Source organism: Gobio gobio (genome assembly GCF_949357685.1).
Source record: "Gobio gobio genome assembly, chromosome: 15".
In the NCBI taxonomy this organism is placed as follows: domain Eukaryota; kingdom Metazoa; phylum Chordata; class Actinopteri; order Cypriniformes; family Gobionidae; genus Gobio; species Gobio gobio.
Genome location: NC_137108.1, coordinates 35,911,988 through 35,932,846, shown reverse-complemented (window position 1 = coordinate 35,932,846; position 20,859 = coordinate 35,911,988). Strand labels below are relative to the sequence as shown.

Genomic DNA, 20,859 nt, shown 5'->3' with positions numbered 1-20,859 from the left:
GTAAGCAAAGGTCCAATACAGGACAGCCAGCTAAAAATGTAAATATGTAACCGATTTATTTACTTATCAGAAATTCAGAAACTGAAAGAAATTATTAAAGTAGATTTCATATATTCAGATTCAAAGTATATGAAAACCAATTCAACTTTTGGACCCACTTTATATTAGGTGGCCTTTAGGTGATTTAAATTAACCATTTGATACAATGCACTTATTGTGTACATGTTTTTACATTTGTACCAACATGACGTAATTACATCTGGAATTAATTTCTGTAGTTACATTAATATTTATAATTATGTTTATAATGTTGATACTTCCCTTACAACTTACCCATACCACCACACCTGTCCCTAACTTTACCTGTATCCCACCTCAGTATCAGCAAAGGAGTTTTGCAATACAATATGAACAAAGTACAATGTACTTATTTTTTTTTATGTAAGTACATAGGCCACCTAATATAAAGTGGGACCCAACTTTTTCTAAGCTACAACTGAATGAGAATACAAGTGGGTTTTTTCTCTCTCCATGGAAAGCTTTAAAAATAACTATTCTGACTAAAATGAAAAATATAAAAGCACAAATATTTCGTTATATTATGTTTTACCAGTGGCAATTTTAAGCGCTCTTAAAAACATAAAATAAACTTTTCCCTTCCTGGAAGAGGACAGTCGCTTGAAACGGCTATCATGATGTACTTTTCCAGAGTGATGTCACATGACACGTAGCCTACATGTAAGTTCTGAAGAAGGCGCATACTTGACCACCCCCTAGGTGTGATGTGCTAGAGCTGCCACCTAGAGGACACTTGTAGAATAACGACATGCAGTACAGCTGGACTTTTTTTTTGGTGACCCGATTATGCTTTTCGGATATTACCCTTCATGTGTGTGATATAGTTGTTTGTGAATGTAAGCAGTCTGAAAAGTTTCAAAGATTAAAGTGCATGACCAATACTTATTGTCTCCCAAAGGAACCAATTCTGAACTGTCTGAAACAAGTCGTCAGTAATTCCAGTCTTACTTCGTGCAGGATTTTGCCCAATGCCAGCCTATTTTCTTCAAAAACAAAATTAATTTCCTATCATCACTGTAAAGCTGCTTTGAAGCGATCAGTGTTGCAAAAGCGCTATATAAATGAAGGTGACTTGACTATGGTCTTCATTGGCTGCCCGCATACATCATCTACTTTGACCCTCAAACACTTGTAGCTGAGGCCTGGAAGAGTTTGGTTCATGTCATCGAGAAGAGGCTCTTTTCTGCTCTGTGAAATCTACTCCACATGCCCTTCCAAAGGTCGACTAATGGTCGTTTAATTTCCGACCTGCGCTGTAAGCAGTAGACCAATCACAACAGACTGGGCCGTCTGACCAATCAAAGCAGAGGAAACTCTTGGAAAGGAAGAGTTTAGAAAGCCTGGACCTTTATTGAACCAATCTGAAGAAACAAGTGATGCTGCAATGTATATACACACACACGAGTGTTTTTAGATCTTGAATGCACGTAAATCAATTATAGGAGACCTCCAAAACAAAAATTGGAATCTTTAAAGCAGCACTAGGTAGGTTTTGTTCTCGGGGTCCCCCTACAGTTGGGAAACAGTATTGTCCTCTACTGCTGTCGTAAACTCTGTCATTCTACATCAAGTCAAGGCAACTTTATTTATATAGCGCTTTTAACAATGTAGATTGTTTCAAAGCAGCTTTACAGTGTTTAACAGAATAATAATGCAGCACAATTTTATTCAGCTGTATAGCCATTCTGGAGAAAACGCTGATGTCATCAGTTCGTTTAAATTATCATACAGTGACAGTGTGGGCTTTAGATCAATAATTAGATCAGTAATGTAGTTTATATGGTTAATTTAGTTTATTAATTAGATTTATTTCGATGTTTAGTTGAAAAATGTAGTGTCCCCCACATCAGGGGATGCATCGCACGTGCCTTTGTTGACATGACAACTATGATAGCCCTGAACACTGCAGGAGGAGTTCACATGCAGGTGTTCTGCTCATAGATGATTCTGCTTGTGTCGCATGTGAAATGTCTTCATCCCAGGTACAGTGGCATATGTTTCAGCATGTCATATGAATATAATTTCATGGGTTTTATTTATTTTTTCAAACGCCAAATGATCGCAATGCTCACGTTTACAAGCCAGCGCCATTATAGTAGCCTAGACTATTGGTTACCGTTATACAGAATCTATATGATACTTCAATTCAATGTTTGAGTGGTAGGTAATAACCATATATCGTCAAGATTATAATATTAAGCTACCATAGATGAATCTGCAAATTTGAAAAATGGATTTGCATTATAGCTTGAGGCAAGAAAAATAAACAAATATCACAGACATGTTAGGTATCCTAAAATATGATTTTGTATGTCTTATGTATTTACTTGCAAGAATGTAGCCCCTCCTCCTTCAGCTCACGCCCACGAGCAAACGCTGGCCCAATGTTGATCCTCGTCCTGCCTTTAATCCGATCACTTTCTCGTGTCCTCGTTTTGCTTTCCTCCGACAAAACCTTTGCTTTCTTATTTTTCTGTGCTGCTTCGGCCATGACTATAACATCCGGCAAACAAACGATAGTTGGGCTCGCACGTCGGAATTTAAGGAAGTGGGGGTGGTGGTGGAAGTGATGTATATGCCGTAAAGCAGTCAAATTTTGTAGTTCTTTTTGTTCTCTGGTTACTACCCGAAACCCGAAGTTTAAAAGTACGATTAAAAACGATACACACCCCGTCAGGCTATGGCAGACGTGTCATTCAACATATTGTAAGTCGATGTATCATCACAAGAGTCTTGAAAATATATTATAAAGGTTAAAAAGTTACCTAGTGCTGCTTTAAAATAACAATAAGGGCAGTTTAAATGGTATTTCTGTTAAAAGTAAAGACTAAAATAAAATAAAAGGGAAAACATGGATAAGGCGGATTCTTTCATTAAGTCTTTTAATCACAAATGGCATCAACTCATTCTCACAAACAGCATCTTTGCCTTTCTCACTCTTTTTAATTTTTGTAATTTTTTATTTTACAATTTATGGAATAAATTTTCACTTGAAAAAACAAACAAACGAACAAAAAAAAACTGTTTTTGCATTTCAGGATGAAAAGCTTCCTCTTCTCAACTTCAAATTCATTCTTATTAATAAATACCTTCTCCTAAGATTCAGAGCCCTCTGAGAAGAATAATATGGATATGTCGTGGAGAAGAGGGGGGAAAACGATAACATTTTCCTTCTAATTATCTTACAAAAAAAACAGGTGAAGCAAAAGCATTACGTAGGATTGAAACCAGAAAGGCAGAAAACAAAGAGGGGAAAGGTTTAAATGGCAGCCCAGAAGAACTGAGAAAAGGAAAACCCATTGGATGTTGAAGGAAGCACCCTTTTCAACGTAAAAAAAAATGTAATATTTCACACTAAAAATACGCACTCTCCACCTGCATGCTACTCAGTAGTGGATCCACATTAAGGTGAACTAAGACAAAGTGCATTCAGGCTAGTAATGCAGCATTTTAATAAACCTACAACTAATTCAATTCACTCTTTGTCCTGGCAGACAGTCGTTTAGGAAGAGGGGGAAAAATTGATATTTCTAATTGGCCCAAGAAAAACATCGGTTCTTCGCAAATGTGTGTGCAGGAGATGCCAAGCCACAGCGCCCCCACTGGACAAAACACATGAGCAATTAAGGAAATAAAAGCGGATTCTTCATTTGAATTTAGAATTATTGCATAAAATCTTACAACCAATAGAAAAACAAAAACATTCAAAATTATGTAACGAACAATTATTTATATTCAAAAAAAAAAAATCACCACAACAGTTAAACATTACTATTAATCGAGTCCTTTGCACCGTCTGCCTAAAAAAAAAACCCTCACAAATTCAGAGCCACAAAGACCCCACTGCATTCTGTCACATAGAAATCAGGTTTGTCAGATAACAGTTAAAACCAAGAGAGCATTTTAGGGGCTGTCGCACTGTAGACTGCTCCGTATTCCTCAGATTTTATGTTTTAAATGGTTTTATAATCAAAAGGTAACAATTTATCACAAGCTCTGACAACAGAAAAAAAATCTCTTTGGTGCTCCAAGGTTCACTGAGCTTAATGAATTCATATTTGTTGGTTGTTTTAGCATTCCGTTGTATTATATTAAACTGTACCACACAAAAATAGTGCCTGCTGTTTGAGACACGGGCAGCGCTCTCGCTTCACCAGCACATTCAAGTACAAAAGAAAAAACAAAAAAACAAGAAAAGAACACGAACAAATTAAGTCCAGAGTTGTTAGATTAAAACTGCGGTGCAGATCCCCATCCTCCAACCAGTCAAGGAACCTCCGCCTCATCACGGCATTCGCAGGACCAAAAGCCTCCAATCAAACGTTCTCAGGTGGGCGGCGCCAGACAACATGTTTGTTCTTCTTTTTGATTGGTGGATTACTTACTAGTTGCACTTGTCCTTGTCTTTTGTTTTCCTCTTTTTCCATTCTCAACGTTTTCATTCAATAGCTAAACAGACTTCTTGTTCAGTTTCTTGCCTTTTTTCAGAGCCAACTTGTTTTTGATGTATCCCCTCTTCCTTTTGGCTGTCTGTGAACCAAGAAAATTACATTTTAAATAACTGAACATAACAGTCAATTGTATAACTATTAATACAACTATTAACATTTCATTAATTACATGTATTAAGTATTATTATTAAAAAGGCTACATAGCCCTTAAAGGGATAGTTCACCCCAAAATGTATTTCCTCCTCCTGCTGAACATAAAGATATTTTGAAGAATGGGCAACCAAACAGTTGATGAACTCCACTGACTTCCATAGTATGAAAAAAAAAAAATACTATGGAAGTCAATCGGGCCCATCAACTGTTTGGTTACCGACATTCTTCAAAACATCTTCTGTGTTCAGCAGAAGAAAGAAATTCATACAGGTTTGGAACAACTTGAGGGTTAGTAAATTATGACAGAATTTTCCTTTTTGGGTGAACTATACCTTCAAGATGCATTTTGTGCTATTAACATTTAAATACAATATCAATTAATCATTCATGACAATCAATTTAAGAACATTACTGAAAATGACTACAAATACCCCTATTAAAGGGATAGTTCACCCAAAAATTAAATTAGCCTGTGATTTACTCACCCTCAAGCCATCCTAGGTGTTTATGAGATTCTTCTTTCAGGCGAATACAATTGGAGTTAAAAAATGTCCTGGCTCTTCCAAGCATTATAATGGCATTAAACGGCAGCTCAAAATTAAGCTTCCGGCTTAAGGCAGACCGCCTTCCGTATTAAACTTACGAAGAAAGCGTACCTGGCACGGCGATGACGACGAACGTAGCGCAAGCATTTTGAACTGCAAGGTGTTAGACTTTCTTCGTAAGTTGAATACGGAAGGCAGGGTCGGCCGGAAGCAAGATATTTTACTTTATAAAGTTTTAAATATGGATATTTTCCTTGCACTAACCCATCGATTCACTTCAGAAGGCTTTTATTACCCCCCTGGAGCCGTATGGATTACTTTTATAATGGATGTATGCCCTTTTTTGGCCTTCAAATTTTGGGCTGCCATTCACTGCCATTATAATGATGGATTAGCCAGGATATTCTTTAATATAACTCCGATTGTATTCGTCTGAAAGAAGAATGTCATATACACCTGGCTTGAAGGTGAGTAAATTATGTGATACTTTTCATTTCTGGGTGAACTATCCCTTTAAGCTATAATTCTTTGCAACGACATTTAAAAGTATTGAAAACTCTCAAGTCACACAGGGTCTCACATCATTAAATGTTCATAATGCTGTTCTAATGGAATCTAGAGGGGAAAAAAAAAAAACCTTTTTTGAGGTGTACTTCTGCTTGGCTGCAATGTTGCGGAGCTTGTGGTCCAGAGCCTGTCGGTTCTCTTGCTTCTTCACCCTGTAGATGCGCACCAGCCAGTGCTCGGAAGTGAACGCCTCCTCCAAGTGTTTCAGACGGATGTCCTTGTTGCCAATCTCTGCATTCCGTGTCCGGTCAAATCCAGGCGGTGTGCGGAAGTCCAGCTGAGGGAGAGGCGTTTGCTGTTAGTTTATCTATATACACGTTACTACACTATCAGAAGGCCCAATGGTGATAGCTAAAGGATCAGCCCTGGTTGTTTGCGACACAATTAAATGTATAGACTTGATGAAGTAAAAAGAAGAAACACTCACTTGCATTTCCCCGAAGCGGTAGTAAGACATCTTGTACATCAGGCAGTTGAGCAGGGTGGGAGAGCCGGCCTTGTCTACTCTAAACTCCCCCTGCGGTGTGAAGTAATCACTTTCCTGCAAAAGCACAAAAAGACACTCCTTAAAAAAACAGGAATATTTCTCACTGTGGGCGACCTGAAAGCCCATCAACAGTAACTGTCTTGAAATGTAGAAGACAGTGAATATTACATAAAGCGCTCTAATTGGAGTAGCGACGGAGCGTTAAAGAGGATCTCAGAGTGAGTTTACGTGACAGTCTAACAGCAGTCTAAAGCCGTCAGGAGAGTTCATTTGCTCTACAGAACTCCTACAAAAAAGTTTGGTGTCTGTTTTTAATGCCATACCAATTTTATGGCAAAAATCCAGGTAAAATATAATAATAAACCTAAAAATATATATTTTCTATTTTTAAAACGAACTCAAATTTAACTGGACTGAATTGGGGTACATTTACACAACAATGTAAAGTTTTTCATGTTCAGACGACAACGTTGTCAAAGTAATCACCGCTCACACGGTGCCGCAAAAATGATTAAAACACTGTATTATGCCGCCAAGCCAATTCTAAGCAATGTCATAAAGATTGCCAAGAACAATGTTTATAAAAAAACACTACTGAACAAGTAACACGCATGTGCATGACGTTACCATTTTGCACAGATTCACTTTTTTTTTTGTTAACACGGAGGCGGTAATGGCATCATGTTCAAAAATTTGCACTTTGAAACATTTTCAAAAGTTCATATTTTCAGGTCCCCAAAACGCCATTGTCAGCCAAAAGGCATACAAAATTTTCTGTTTTTAGTTGAAAATTATGTTAACAGCCCCTTAGATTAAAAAAAAGATTTAAAGTAATTATAAAGAATCAGTGTGATACAAATAATTGTAAATTATTGTAGTTAGATTTTTGTTGTTAGGTCAACAATCCTGCCCATCCCTAAACCTTTTTCCTTATACAATTTCAATACAATAAAACAATACCTTCCCTTACCTATACAGACTATTCTGAGCAAAAACGGAAATAAAGTAAAAATAAAAACTAAACAAACAAAAACAATATACTAAAAATAAAGTAAAAATAAAAACTAAACAAACAAAAACAATATACTAAAAAGAAAAATATAAATTAATAAATTAATGAATTAAAAAGAACATTAATTGCCCTTCCCTAATCTGATTACACATAGCACACCAGACATCTAATAAAATAATTGTACAATTTTGTAGATATTAAATTAGAGATCATTGTTGTTTTTCCAAACAACTAGTCAACAATCCTGCCCATCCCTAATCGTTTCCCTTTATTACACAGATTCAATGATGCAATAAAACCAATTCAGATTTTACCTTTACAGATACACTAACTAAAAAAAAAAAAAAAAAAAAAAAAAAAAGAAACAATTAATATTATTACTACAAGATTGAAATTAAAAAGAAAATTATAATTGCCCATCCCTAATCTATAATGATTACAAACGTTGCATCATACAAAAGCCAGGCTTGACATTGGCACTGACCCGGATATCTTTAGGATGCTCCCCCTCAGCGATGCGCACCATCCACAGGAACTTGTTAATGTCGTCGCCTGAGTATCCAATCACTCCCCCGAAGATGATCAGAACGTAATCCACGTCCAAGGACTTCATAATCTCATAGGCTGCACTCTCATTGGAGGACATGGCTTTACCGACCTGCAGAAGGAACAGAATATTGAGTGTCCTCAAGATGGCACTACTGAGACAACACACTGATACTAAGTCCAAGCAGTTCATTTCTTCTTGTTTTAGAAAAAGTCTCCATTTCTTTCTTAAATTATAGCAAATCACACCCCATTGTAATGGCTGTCCTCACCAGTGCTATGTGGCTGTTATTCCACGTGTTGTTGTCCACCAGCGTGGTGCGGTTGGCCATGCCGGCGATCTGATACCCGTAGTCCCACCAGGACATGACTCGAGCGTGTTCATCTGTATTCTGCCTGAGCCAGTAATACGCTTCACGGAAATCGTCTAGAATGTTGCGTGATCTGGAGGTAATTGTAAAGGAATGAAGAAGAATCAATAACTTGGCTATTTCTTCTTTTAAGCAAGAAATAGGCCCCATGAAGGTGCTCTTACCCGTCATGGTTGTATGATGCCAGCACTACGCTGGGACTGGAGTAGGCGTTGCTGGTGACCCACGTGCAGTGCACCGCAAACATCATCAAGAGCATCAGCATTAACATGGTAACGATGCTTTTGATATTGGGGCCCAAACCCTCTTCTGGCCGGTCCTGCTCCGACACGTGCTTTCGGACTTTGCCGGCCTGCAAATGCACAAACACACCAATCAAGATTGAATGCAGAGAAGCTACAAACAAGTTACACACAAATCCTAGATTTCATATAAACCAACAGGGTCTTCAAAAGGGGTCTGGAGTTTGATCTCAAACTACTTTCAAAAAGTTATTACAGTTGTTATAATTAATAATAATAATAATAATAATACGTTTTTCAATGTAAAATATTCGTTATTAAATAGCTACATAAAATACTGCAATATTACTTATTATATGAATATATAGAATATAAAGTTCTCAAACTAATGGGTAAAAGAATAATCATAACATTGTTTTGTTGATTCAACAGCTTCTATTGTTCTCATTTGTAAGTTGCTTTAGACAAGTGTCTGCTATATGATTATTAAATGTAATCATAGCTTTAATTATCACCATTTTGATTTGATTTAAAATATGATCAGTTTATATATAAAATATCACATTACGAAATGTACATCAAAATTAAAATTGTATAGTTGTAATAATACTATTATTATTTGTATTAATTTTAAATATATTATATAAATAAAATATTGCTGTATTATAGTATATAGTATCATAAAAAGAAAAATGCTAATTATTATAAATATTATTTAAATGCATTAATTTGGTAACATGCACATTTTTGTAAGGCAGGCTTAAAATGTGACATTTTATCCACCAAGGGGTCCTTGGCCTGACCTTTGACCCTTCACTCACCTTATCATAGAGGTTCCCCTGATTCCTCTTGTCGTCCTCATCACTGCTGTCCTCAGCTGGCGGGTTCTCACGCTTCATGTCATCGCCCAGGTAGTGCTCAAACACACTGGAGAAGGCGATGGCTGACAGCATGCACACCACCGGGGTGAGTGTCAGCATCAGACGCACCATCACACCAGCAAAGTACACCGCGCTGATAGCATATAGAGCCACTAGGGGGCGATGGAGAAAACATCAGTTATGATTCCAGTACACAATGTAGCACTGCAGTTAATTAACTGCAGTATACTGTTTATAGTTCCGTCCTGGATAACTCCAGAGAGAGAGAGAGAGAGAGAGAGAGAGAGAGAGATCGAAAAACACAGAAGTGAGCCTTTCAACATGTAGCAACTTGTCGTTTGTTCAAGTTCCCTTGTTTATTCTAGTGAAAGACTTCAGGAACGCCATGACAGCCATTGAAAAATAAAACAAACTCTTCTGGGGACTGAGACTAATTCAATGTATTCTGTTCCCAAGAGCCTCCACAAATTGAAATACTCATAGCAGACATCAAAATAGCAGTAAGTGTTCGCCGGTACAAATGGGATACAAATCACCACAACTTAAAATTGTTCAGAATAAACATCCTTGAGCTTATTTCTGCCAGCAGGCTGTTTAGTCGCACTTCTGGAGGCTCAGAAAGGAAAGTGGCATTTCAAGAATATACCCTGACACCATTCATACGATACTTTGAATTCTATAGAACATTATTTTATGAGGTATAAACTAAGGCTTAATATGATTCCAAGGTTAGCGGGAGGAATCCTATAAAATAAATGTCCCCAAAAAGTTATAATATTTGATAAACTATTTGTGGATTGATATTTTGTTAACCAATATATGTATCAGTGATGCGCGGGTTGATCCAAAATGAGCGGGTGCCTGCGGTCACCCGCGGTTACGAGTCATCCAAAAATATTTTTAATGATATTCGGGTCGCGGTCGGTCAGGTCGTCAATAAATCCTTATTTACCTTTTGAATGTTGAGCGTTATTAACTTTTGAATAAATGCTGACGCGGGACAAAATGCCCGAATTCCCAACACGTTGAACTGAGCAATGCCATTGTGCCATTTTAATAGGCTACTTTTAAACGCATATAGCTCAGTAAAGTCAGTTTTATGAATTTTCTGAGAGGGGGCGGGATTTTTGCTGGGAAAGTCAGGGGAGAGACGCACACTTCGATTAGACTGGATAAACACATGCAGCATCTTAATTGTAAAGAAAATTAAACGAAATAAATTAATAAATCAAGCCTTTATTACATAACACTAGGCTATATCATACAGCATTCAGAAAAAGAACAGTTTGCGCTCCTAAGGGCTTTCACACTTTTCCAAAAGTGGGCCTTCTCTCAGTTGACCTGCTGATAATTTCTTCAAGCAGGGTCGAAACAAACATCGCGTTCATCAATAATATGCATCTATACAGCTGAAATGGAAAATGATGGGTCGCCTCAAGAACTGCCTGCTCTCGCCGCTGCAGCTCTGAGCGCACCACGTCAGGGCCTGAAACATTTTCTCAATGGCCCAATGACGCTACGATGAGCATTTACTACTTTTAAAAAGTGCGGGTCAGGAAGCGGGTCGGGTACAATATTTTATTTTTTTTGCGGTCCGAGTTGCGGGCGGGTTAGTTGAAAACGTCGGTCGGGTGCGGGTTGTTTATACATTGACCCGCGCATCACTGATATGTATATAAATTAGGGATGCACCGAATCCAGATTTTTGGGGTTCGGCCGAATACCGAATCCACTTGTTAAGATTCGTCCGAATCCGAAACCGAATACTCCTCCCATCCTCAGTCCATTATCACAGTAAACACATTAATGAAGTAAACAACGTCCACAGCAGTGTAGAGATGCCATTGACCCTTTAACCATTAACCGAAAGTAAGAACTTTGGCCGATTAATACTATCTGTTAAACAGTTTAAATGTTTTTAACGCTTAAAAAAAAAAAAATGTAATGCATGGTTAAGAAAAATATGCTGTATAGCGTTATTTGTTCACTCACGGAGTGCGTCGACATGTGCAACCACAAACCAGACATATCGCGCAAAATGAAGAAATGGAAAAGCTTACTGTATGTGACCATTTCGACAAAAAAAATACAGCAGTAGTACAAGCTCCTGACTGGTGGAAAGCAAATGAACGGCCCTTCCCAAGGCTGGCCACTCTAGCGAGGTGTTATCTCTGTATTCCCGGGGCATCAAGGCCATCCGAAGCCTTGTTTAAGGCTTTTTTTGTAGTGTGATTTTGGTTTCCTGATGGTTTATAGAAAAATTACCCCGAGTCGCCCTCTGTCGTTTCAAAGAACAGAACAACGGAGAGCGCAGGAGGCGTGCGCGCTGCAGTGTGGAGACAGAAGGATTGAGAGGTTGTTTTCTGCCGCGGGTTTAACTGTCAACAGGCTGTGCTCCAGACTAACCCACATCACTTAGACATGTTACTTAAAAAAAAAAAAAGGCCTGCTATTTTTATTTGACAAAAAAAAAAACTGGTTCTTCAAAGCTTCAAACGGATTCAGTGTATATTCGTTTTGTCATCTTGTTTTGGTAATTATTTAAGTGAAAAATATTTAGTGTAGGCCTATTTATTTTATTCTTTTTATTTACATTCTATCTGATCGGTATGCGGCCGTTTGCACGGTAAAAAAAAAAATACATTTTGGCTGCTGTCTTTAGATTCCCTCATGCACAACTCGTATTCTTTCGGATGTTTCATACACAAACGTTGTAACAGCGGCTGTTGTTTAGGGTCCTTGCCACCATGAGACAAATCGGCATTGCAAATTGCAAAATGTAGCTCGACTTGAATCGCCTTCTTTTGACTTAAAGTACTGCCACGTTTTCTGTTCATGAGTTCCATTTTCACTTTCAACGGCGCCGTCATTACTTTCGACCAGCGGAGCTCATAGTGCAAGCCTAGGGTTCGGTTCGGTGGGAAAGAATTCTGAGGTTCGGCAGAAACCAAACCCCGTCAAAAAGCCCAGTATTCGGCCGAATCCGAATCCTGGAATCGGTGCATCCCAAATATAAATTAAATATTTATTAAATAAAATATTACATATAAACATTTTATAATACTATATGCAAGTCATTAATAGAATCTGCAATAAAAATAAGTTTGATAAAATGTTTAATTTTTCCAATAAAAGATATATTTTTAAAAGACTTGCTACATGGACCCTTAGCAGATTTTTGTATTCTTTATTTCTTAAACATTTTAGATGTATAACTATTTACATCAGAGCCCAAGATCCGCCCACATTCATAAGATACAGAGATGAAAAAAGGGGGTCCTTAGCAGATTTTGACTCGTGTATAAATTAAATATGTATTACATAAATATAATTATGTCAACCGTCTCTGTCAAGACAGATACTGATCAATAAAAAAGCAACTAGAAAGCCAAGACTGAGTTGAGAGGGCACACATTTTCTGCGAAGCTGCTTGGAAACTATGTGAAAAGCGCTATACAAACCAAGATGAATCAAACTGAATACAGACGCATCGACAGAGGAATGCAAGGACATTAGACATGCTCACCAAAGACTCGCTCATCATTGATGTTCTTGATGCAGAACCAGAGCCCTGCTGGGAAGGTGCAGACCAGGATGTGCAGGTCAAAGAAGAAGGAGACCCAGGTGGTGGGCTGGTGCTCTGACACCGATGCGATGATGGGGATGTGAATCTTCGCATATCTGAGTATAACAGGCAGGGAGGGCTATGTTAACTTACTAAACATCTTGCAAATGAAACTCAAATTAACGCCTATATAGCTATTTGGCTCTTGGTTAACATGAACGACCCAGGTGACATCAGACAAAAAGACGTATAAATGAAAGATTACGAAGGCGGTCACACACCATAAATTCAATTTTGATTTCATACTGATTTTAAAACCCATCTCAGAAATGTTTCAGAAGAGTTCCATTGGACGGTGTCAGTTTCAAGAGCTCTTTGAAGAATAAAGCCAACTTTAGATCAGCGAAGAGCAGCTCCAACAACAAATAAAACGTTTTACTCTCTAAAGACTAAAGTTTGCCATATAAAAAGAACTAAGTGAAACAAAGTCAAGACTTTGGACAATCGAAAACCTCCCATTTTGTGTTCAAATGGGTGTTTGTTGTGGAGTTGCGCTGCTGTTATTCCTCTCTTTTTGCTGCATTACTGCGCTCAATTTTGGTGACTATCAGTGTTCTTCTGATCATTATCTGGTGACCTGACCTTCCGTATCGGTGCAGACTGCAGCGCAGATGGCTGACTGCGCACAGCGAGAGCTCGACAGGACTGTGGGTCTCCCTGCAGAGCTGCTGCATTGAGGGAGATTCACATTTATGAATTTATGATGGGCGACGTTTCACTGAGGGCAAGGAACAAGAAGCAGCCGGCAAAAAGCTAATAGGTTTTATGGCTGCGAGGTAAAAAGGTACATTGCCATACCTGCAGGGCTGCCAAAAAAATTTAATAATTGAGATTAAGATACAGGCCAATCAGTAAGACAACCTGTCCTATTGAGCGTGTTTAAGCAGTCTTTTATATAGTGGAAACTTCTATTTGTGGTGATACAGAAACTAGAGTGCTAAAAAGTTTTTGCTAAATGTTGCTGCAGCCATACTTGGTGTAACACCCAATAAACACTGTGACAAAACTAGAACGCTTTATGACAGCTTGCAAAGAGCGCAAAAACTTGCAGTGACAGCTTGATTGCAATGGGATGGGAATATTCTAGTATTGTCAGCTTCATGTGTATATATATATTAGTTTTAAAATCAGTAGTTTTTCATGCAACTATGAGAGCCAATGTGACGTTGACCATTAGGTGACTGTTTAGGTCTTGATCTATAGATAAAACGCAGCAATAAATTATTTGAACACAAAAAAAAACTGGATTTTAGCTTCTTTGGATATGCAGCCTACATAAAGATGATCACATGCAGTTTATTTGCTTTAAGTATTAAAATGTAAATGTATGAGCTACAAGAACTGTGCTGAGAAATTGTTTGATTTCACTTCAAAATCAATATAATTGTGTATCCTTTTTGGGGAATGATAAGATTTTTGCATTGTGACAATTTTCAGGACAGTCAAGCAGAATTACCATCCAAAATGTAATTTCTATAATGCACCAAAAAAAATTGTAATGTACTGTTAAAAAGTACATAATTTGAATACTATTAATACATTTGGCTGTTATACATTTTATTATATTATATATCTTCAAACAGCTAGTAGTTTGTTGCAAATGTTACGCAAACCCTCTCAGAGTCAGACAGCTGCCTTCTTAAAATCAGCATCGTTAGAAACGCTTTGAACAACTTAGAACATCAGTGGAGAAAGGCATATAGTTCATCATAACATCGTAATATACATCATATACATAATTCAGCCGCTATATTGCTAAACGTACCTGATTTTTCATATCAACAGAAAAATATACCAGGATAACCTGGCTTCTCTTGAGACTTCCCTGCATTGCAGCCATAGTTAATGATATACTAAAACCCACCCACATGTTGACGGGATTGGTTACAACATATTTGTGACAAAGAACAAGGGCGATTCCAAACCGCTTTTTGGTTCACTGCAGTTTTAAGGAGAAAATACTTAGCAATGGTGTTGACAGATGAATTTGCACATGGTTTGTCTTAAAGCATATTAAAAAGACCACAGACACAAAAAACTTGATTTTCACCACAGGGGGGGTCTTTTAGCTGTGTGAGATTAAACTAAATTCTATTAATCCCTCCCAAAAATGTGATTACAATATCAAGGCCAATAACAATTGCAATTTGTCATAACAGCAAAGTATCATGCTTGTGCACCAGCAGCGGGGTTTCATTGGTGGTGTGAATAAATATCACCTTAAGGCAGCTATTCAGACATAATTCAAGCCGGTCTTACAGACATAAATCACACTACATGCTTAAGACTGTGACAAAATCGGCTCTTTTGTTGTTAAGCCGTTTAACAGGGTGTGCTAATGAGCTATTAGCAACTCACTCGTACGACTGAGCACCAAACAAAAAAAAAAAAAGTATGCAATGTAAACTATATGGCATGCTTACCCTGTGTCCCAGAGAGAGTAAAAACGCCCACTCCAAGGAGCAATGTACCCTGAAAAGCACATGAACACAACAGAGTGATTAAACGTAAACAGGCGCACACAAACCACCCGACCATTACTGACTCAAGAGCACTTTTGAAGCAGCTTCTGAGGCGCTGATGAGCTTGGACTACGTCCAGTGAACCTTAATACCACACATATAGCCAGCAACATTTTCAATTAATCTGCACCGCGAGACTGCGCTCGTTTGAAAAGCAGTGTGGCGAGCTGAGGGAAGTGCTTAATGAGATCTCAGAGGCCTGCTGCAGACGAGACCCTGCAGCAGAAAGATTAATGAAAGCCTCGGGTACGACGGGAATACAAGCAAATCACCCTGACTCCATATACACCGGCAGAGGTGCGATGTTAAGAGGCTGAGGTCATGGAGTCACGCTGTATTTAGGTGAGAAGGTAGAGTATTGGATGTGATGGCGTGGATGTTTTACTTTTTTTCCCTCCCTAACTGAAAGGCGTTTGGTTTGAATGATTTAGACAAGGGCGAAATATAAAAGGATTTGCCATCTGAATGTCATCAAGGGTGATATGTTGCATTGCAAAAAAAAAGGAAAAAAAAGAAGAAAAAAAAGTGTTGTTTTTTACAGTCCATCAGCGTTGTGTCCTCTACTTGACAAGTAAACAGCAATGAACCTTTTAAATATTACGCTGAAATAAAAAAATAATGTTTTTTATTCTGCAAATCAGTCACGCAGGGTGACAATTTATTATGGTGCAATCTATTTACTGACAATCTTGCAAAATAGTGGGGCACTAAAAAAAACAACAACAAAAAACTAATCTTCCTGTGACAGTTGTGACCTTTCAGTAGAGGGTAGGGTAAGATATGTCAGTGGATAAATCTGTGCCAGACCGTTAATCTTATCAAACAAGGCATCATTTTTAACACGTAACCACATTTTTTATATAGGCCTCATAATCGGTTTACAACAAGGATAATACAACTGCTGCAACGGTTTTCAACATTGATAATAATAAGAAATATTCTTTGAAGAAGAAATTATCATCATCATATTAGAAAGATCATTCGACACTGAAGACTGGAGTAATGACAGAAAATTCAGCATCATAGGAAAAATTAAAAAAATAATTTTTCTATTTTAAAATATTTCTTAATATTAATTTTTTAACTGTATTTTGTTCAAATAAATAGTATAAATAGTTCACATATTACCAAATTACAAATTTTGAAATATCAGATGTTTGCGCTAATAATGTTAATAAAAATTGGCACAGTTTACCCCACTCTTTCTTAACTGATATCCAAGCAAAGACTATTTAAACCAAGTCTAAACACATTTGTGGCTGAAGTTCAGTTAAAAAGTCGGTTTAAAACCTTTGAATAAAAATGTTATTTAAAACATTGTTCAAATTAAATGTAGCTGTTATACATTTGCACTCACCTGTGTAAGTCAGGTAAATAACGGTAAGGAAAACCACGCCCGCAGCCATAGAAACGCCCAGAAAGAACAGTGTCTGGAACTCCTGCCTGGTCAGTCTGTCCTTCAGATACTGCAGAAAGGCGTAAGCCTGAAGTAACGCAAATACACCTGCAAACACACACATGCCCCATTAGCCCATAAAAGGGTCTGGTCAAGTTCAGGTTCGGGCTCGGGCAGAGAATCTAAACTCTAATGTGATGTAAATTATCGCCCTCGTGGTTTTAAGGACTTGATTTAAGAGTGCTGCTTTTAAATCAGTGAAAATTAACAACGGTTAACAAAAGAATGGAGGCAAACTGGTAATACCTGCAGCAGCCATGTGCTCGCTCGTCCTGATGGGCTGGAAGCCTACAAAGGGGATCTGCATGGACAGCACCAACCCCACAATATAAAAGGTGCTGTAGGCTGAGATAAAGAGAAAAAGAGAAGGTAAGAGAGTAGCCCTAGACAGTCATTGGGTCTCAAAAAAAAGAAGACTAAAGACTTCTTATGTGATCACTTGAAAGGATGGTTCACCTAAAAATGACAATTCTGTCAATATTGACTCACCACCATTAAGTTCAAACCTTGTAGGACTTAGTAATTCTGAAAAAAAATGTCCCAGTCGCAGGCTTGCATGCAATTACAACAAACGTGACTGATGGCGAGTGTCAAGTTTTACAAAAAAAGACACAAAAGCACCATAAAATTTCTTGAGAGTGGTCTAGATAACGTGCACTTTATTACCAAGTATTCTGAAGACTTGAAAAAGTAATCACTTTAATCTTGGCCTGTTCCTCAGATAAAGCTATTGTATGGCTTCAGAAGACTTGGAGCATCAGTCAGCTTTTATTGTGCTTTTGCATTCTTTTAAATGGCTCAATTACCGTAACTGCAAGGAAAAGAGCGACCAGCACAATTCTTCAAAATATCTTTTCCACAAGAAACAAGTCATGCAGGTCTAGAACATCATGAGGCAGAGTAAATGAGAGTAAATGACAGTTAACCCCCCCAAAAAATACTATCCTCATCCCTATGACCAATTGATTATGTTCCTCTACTCCAAGTCATTTAAAATGCATAAAATGTAATGTACACTACCATTAAAAACTTCAAGAGTCAGCAAGATCTTTTTTGGAAAGACATTCCCGGTAATACTTCTATTCAGCAAGGATGTATTAAACTGATCAAAAGTAACGTTAAAATATATTTATAATAGGGCCGCCCACAACTAAAGGTTTTTCTAGCTGAATGAGTATTTTATAAACGTGCGATTAGTCAACTAATGGCTTAAATGACTACTAAAATAGGCGAAAGCCAATTCCACACAAAAGTACACGCATAAAACTTGCCGCAAAGCACTGGCAAAATGAATGATTATGAACGTGTCGGAAAAATACATTTTAATTATGTATTAATAAACTAGTTGATGATGTTGACTAACCATCGACTAAGCTTCTTTTTTGGTGATAATTTTTTTTTTTTTTTTTTGAGCAGCAAATCAGCATATTAGAATGATATCTGGAGGATCTGACACTGGAGACTACAGGAATGAATGATGCTGAAAATACAGCTTTGCATCACAGGAATACAATTCTATTTTATTATGTTTTAAAATGTAAAATAAAAAAAATAAACTTTTTTGTTTTTGATCACATAAATGCAGCTTTTGTGAGCATTTGAACAGTAGTGTAATATTTAATTCATAACCATGTTTAAAGAAAAAAAGATTTACTTTGCACTCTCCTGATGCAAACGCTCCAAATACAGCACTAAGGCACTCTTAATATTGTTAGTTCCTTATGATTAATTGCCTGTGCGTTTTTTCCCATTTGCAAATTGCTAAGAGTCTGCTAAGTAAATAAATGAAAAAGGTCTCTTTAAAAGCACCACCACAATTTGAAAAGTATGACTGGTAACTGAGACAAAGCTATTCAACGCAGTCTTGTTTCATTCTGGATTTACATTTGTCTAATGGCAGCAGTGGTATGTGGGTCTGCCTGAAGCAGAACGGGTTGTGAAGGGAGACGAGGGGGCTTTGGTGTCCTCAATGCAAGAGCAGTTCAGTAGAAGACTTGAACAGAGTTGAAAAGTTGAAAGACAAAAGTTCAACTTAAAGATGCACACATCTTATTTTGGACCAAGAAACAAGACACTTAGAAAGTAAGAGGGTGTTTAACAGACTAACAGCTATCATAGTATTTCCTACCTGTCCCTTCATATTATCCAAAGTGACACATTCCACACAATAAAGACAAAATGAAGAGAAAAAACCCAAGACACGCCAGTGATGGAGAGCAGTCATTCCTAGAAGAATGGCAACCGCAACAGTCTGTCACCTGTGCGATACTTGACTGACAGCTCTGTGAAGTGGACCCCTACCTGAGAGACAGGTGTTGACAGCCTGTCAGAAGAGAGGTCCAGGTATGAGTGTGGGTACACGAGACGGCGAAGCAGCTGCGCAGTAGAGGAAACCGAAGCCGCTTGTGACAGAGCGACTGTATGAGCTGTCAACCTTTGAGAAGCATCAATTAAGGGCCAAACTGGCCCATCTACACTCCAAAATAGGATGCTCTAATAAGACAATACACACCTAAACCTCCAGACACAAAACAAACACTTCCTCATTCATGGACCGCTGACAGGCTGTTTTGTGAAAATAATGAAGTGGAGGAAAGCAGCAATTAAACGAGTCGATTAGACCCTGCATATTTTGCCAGTAGTTAAAAGTCAAACAGGGCTTTCTGAACATCTAGTTCTGGTTCTCTGCAAGAGGGACTACCTGGAAGTGCAACTACACACCAGAAGAGACCTTTCCCTCTTGCATTGGCAACTATCACGGGAACCCTGTGGTCAAGTAATCTAGTCGTTTCTGTGCCTGACACAATAGTAGCAACACCAATGACAATGATGGAGGACACTCTTTAGATACTTTTTTGGTTGTGTGTTAAGATGAGACATGGAAAGGTGACAAATCGAAAGAGCGAGGAACATTTTGACAACTCAATCTCTTCGGAGAACATCAACGCGCGTTTAGGGAACTTCAAATCTATTCTGACAAGTTGGACTACTTCTGAAGTTTCTGAAATGTGCATTACTTCCTGCAGTGGGAAAGAAATCTGGTCCACAACACAACTTATTCTGGCCAAATTAGACAAGAAGAGACTGTCAGACAGCATGTAAAAACAAAAACCATGATTTGTTGCAGGTTTATCGTAACATATAAAACCACAGTGCAATAGCATCAGCTTGTCCTGGGTCCTGGGTCTCTAAATGATTGTACAGTACATGCGTGAGAAATTAGCAGAAGAAACTGTTCAGATTTTGATGTAATGAGTATAGACTACCTCACAAAAATAAAGTGGAATATACCAGATATACCTGTCAATATCTACACTACCATTAAAAAGTTCAGGTCAGTATGTTTGTTTTTAGTTTTTCCTTTTGTGAATAATAAATACTTTATTTCAGCAAGGACGTATTAAATTTATCAACAGTGACAGTACAGACATTTTATAATGCTACAAAAAATGTGTCATGTTTCACAGGAATAAATTCCATTTTTATAAATATATATATATATAAATATATATATATATATATATATAAATATATATATATATATATAAATATATATATATATATATAAATATATATATATATATATAAATATATATATATATATATATATATATATATATATAAATATATATATAAATATATATATATATAAATATATATATAAATATATATATATATATATAAATATATATATATATATATATATATATATATATAAATATATATATATATATAAATATATATATATATATATATATAAATATATATATATATATATATATAAATATATATATATATATATAAATATATATATATAAATATATATATATAAATATATATATATATATAAATATATATATATATATATATAAATATATATAAATATATATATATAAATATATATATATATAAATATATATATA

General features: G+C 37.0%; 1 protein-coding gene across 1 annotated transcript in view; it reads right to left on the bottom strand.

Moving 5' to 3' along the window:
• Nucleotides 1–2,553: 2,553 nt before the first annotated feature.
• Nucleotides 2,554–20,859, bottom strand: part of stt3b (STT3 oligosaccharyltransferase complex catalytic subunit B) — a 57,232-nt gene continuing 38,926 nt past the window's right edge. Inside the window, exons 6-16 of the mRNA XM_079836884.1 lie at nucleotides 17,183–17,281; nucleotides 16,838–16,984; nucleotides 15,382–15,430; nucleotides 12,860–13,014; nucleotides 9,274–9,485; nucleotides 8,375–8,562; nucleotides 8,112–8,283; nucleotides 7,778–7,951; nucleotides 6,222–6,335; nucleotides 5,865–6,071; nucleotides 2,554–4,608 (exon numbers count right to left, since the gene is read on the bottom strand). Of these exons, the coding sequence (XP_079693010.1) occupies nucleotides 4,528–4,608; nucleotides 5,865–6,071; nucleotides 6,222–6,335; nucleotides 7,778–7,951; nucleotides 8,112–8,283; nucleotides 8,375–8,562; nucleotides 9,274–9,485; nucleotides 12,860–13,014; nucleotides 15,382–15,430; nucleotides 16,838–16,984; nucleotides 17,183–17,281 (1,598 nt within the window). The 3' untranslated portion in view covers nucleotides 2,554–4,527. The remainder of the gene's footprint in view (nucleotides 4,609–5,864; nucleotides 6,072–6,221; nucleotides 6,336–7,777; nucleotides 7,952–8,111; nucleotides 8,284–8,374; nucleotides 8,563–9,273; nucleotides 9,486–12,859; nucleotides 13,015–15,381; nucleotides 15,431–16,837; nucleotides 16,985–17,182; nucleotides 17,282–20,859) is intronic.